This window comes from Apteryx rowi, unplaced genomic scaffold, assembly GCF_003343035.1.
Source record: "Apteryx rowi isolate R43461 unplaced genomic scaffold, aptRow1 scaffold_164, whole genome shotgun sequence".
Taxonomy (NCBI): domain Eukaryota; kingdom Metazoa; phylum Chordata; class Aves; order Apterygiformes; family Apterygidae; genus Apteryx; species Apteryx rowi.
The window spans coordinates 1,192,616-1,194,686 of NW_020447908.1; the positions used below are offsets into that span (position 1 = coordinate 1,192,616).

At 41.4% G+C, this 2,071-nt stretch overlaps 1 protein-coding gene across 5 annotated transcripts in view; it reads right to left on the bottom strand.

Annotated features, from left to right (window-relative positions):
* SVIL (supervillin) overlaps positions 1 to 2,071 on the bottom strand; it is a 67,732-nt gene that overhangs the window by 20,767 nt on the left and 44,894 nt on the right. For all 5 annotated transcript variants that reach the window (XM_026060033.1, XM_026060035.1, XM_026060032.1 and 2 more), the window contains one exon: positions 1,162 to 1,312. In XM_026060033.1, coding sequence (XP_025915818.1) covers positions 1,162 to 1,312 — 151 coding nt within the window. The remainder of the gene's footprint in view (positions 1 to 1,161; positions 1,313 to 2,071) is intronic.

Genomic DNA, 2,071 nt, shown 5'->3' on the forward strand with positions numbered 1-2,071 from the left:
AACAGCAAAAGCTATCAACTTCCCTTCCTTCCCAAAGACAAATCTATTTGGCGAAAGACCTCAGCCAGCAGTCTTTGGGCCACTGAACCTTGTTCTTGGCAGCCCTCCAAAACAGGCTAGTCCTGGAACACTGACTATTGGGGTTTCTGGCAGCAAAACAACGTAAGCAGCAGCTAAAATACATTGCTAATGCATGTAGTTCCTAATATTATCTATCTGTGTATCTGCCAAGGGAATGTGGTTTGGATTGCGAATGGAGGTTGTGGGGAGAAAATGGCCTGTGGAAAACTATGTGGAACAGGAAGGGCACCCATAAATGAGTTACTCCTTGATTTTTGGTGGTTGTTATATAACTCGAGGTTCCTTGTTGTGTTTAATAACTAGGCTCTTGTCACACAACAAGATTTAGTATTCACTAACTAGAAGGGATCCTGCAGTTTACGTGCCTTCTTTCAAAAGCTATCATCTTCCCAGGTCCCCTGCGTGAACAGCTATATTTCTGCCATGGGCAACCTTCACAGATTCCTGTCCACATTAAGAGAATGACTGTATCTGGAAACTATGACTGGCTGAATTCAAGAGATCCCATAAATGTCAGCATAGGTCCCATGTCAATTTTACTCCCTGGTTCTGTACAACAATCTGCTCAGTCATTTCTTCAGCCAAACTCAACACTTCAAGTTGTTGTCCAAAACAATGTCCATAAAAATAACATGTGTTCGCTAAATATTCCCAGTGATTCTAGGAGTGGGGGAAGCACCGGCACCAGCTGGATTTCTCAACTTTTCTCCAGACAGTGAACCTGGTTTTCAAGCAAGAGTCAAATAAGAATAATCCAGCTGTGCCCTCTGAGTTGCACTAGAGGAAAAAGGGGAAAAAAAGGAACATAGGAACATATGAATGTTCAAGTGATTGACTAGTAYCAGTCAGAAAGAGCCCAGTAATAATGGGATGATAGCACAGCAATGCAGAACAAAATGGATCCATACCAACAGCCACAAGAAGCTAGGGTGAACAACCTTATGACATGATATTCAGTTGAAGATAAACAGTACTCCTCTTGCTAAATATGGATACTATTTCTGCTTAACTTTAGCCTGACCATTTTGACTAGACAGATAAGCCGTGGCTTGTTTATATTTGGATTATTTCTTCACTGACCTTTTTTTACCATTCGGCCAGCTACAGTGAACTGCGTGGAGTCATTGGCTGCTCCTTTACCCTTGGATTTCCAGGCTTCTTCTTGAGCTGTAATCAGGTGCTTTCTTTCTTCAATGGTCATTTGACTCTCTTGGTTATCTGCCATTCTCTGCTTTTTTGGGTGAAGAGAGAAAGAGGATGTTTAAAAATAGATAAACTGGCCATGATACAGCAAAGGACTGGCTGAACATTTCAACTGCCAGCTATGCAGGCACAAAAACAGGAATACAAGTTACTAAAGGAAAGCCACAGATACAGCTTAGTGACCCTGACCCTTAGAAGTGTCATTATTTTGCTGTCCCATTACACTATGAAGGGGAAATTTTGGTCTATGGTATGTATGCTCTTTGACCTTTTCTCCAAACTGCCAGCCAAGGCAAATAGCCTCCTTTCCCTCTAAGGAAAGCAAACAAATTACTCTGTATATGCTATAATTTTCTAGACCTTGTTCTTCTCAAATATTACTTACTACACTAGTGAGATCGCTAATCTGACTTTCAACAGATGTTTTCAAGTGTGCAGATTTGTGGGTGGCACTGGGAACAACCAAAAAGTGCAACTTCAGTTTGTGGTTTTTGAATCATTCTCTTACAATAACTTAATTCTCCAGGCAGGATTAGCAGCCTTCTCTCTCCAGAGACTGCTCACTTCAGGACTTCTCTCAGCTTGCTCTTCTCAATATTTCTCCAATGACTGTGATAATGTTTTTTTTGTTGTTGTTTTTTGCTTTTTTTTTGGGGGGGGGGGGTGTCACCTAGAGCTTTCCTTGCTTGCTTTAGACGGTGGCATCCAGAAGCTTAAGTGATTAGAAGCAGCAAGAAGCACTAAGCATCTTAGTACCTTCCTAACACAAAGCATTGATGAAGGTACA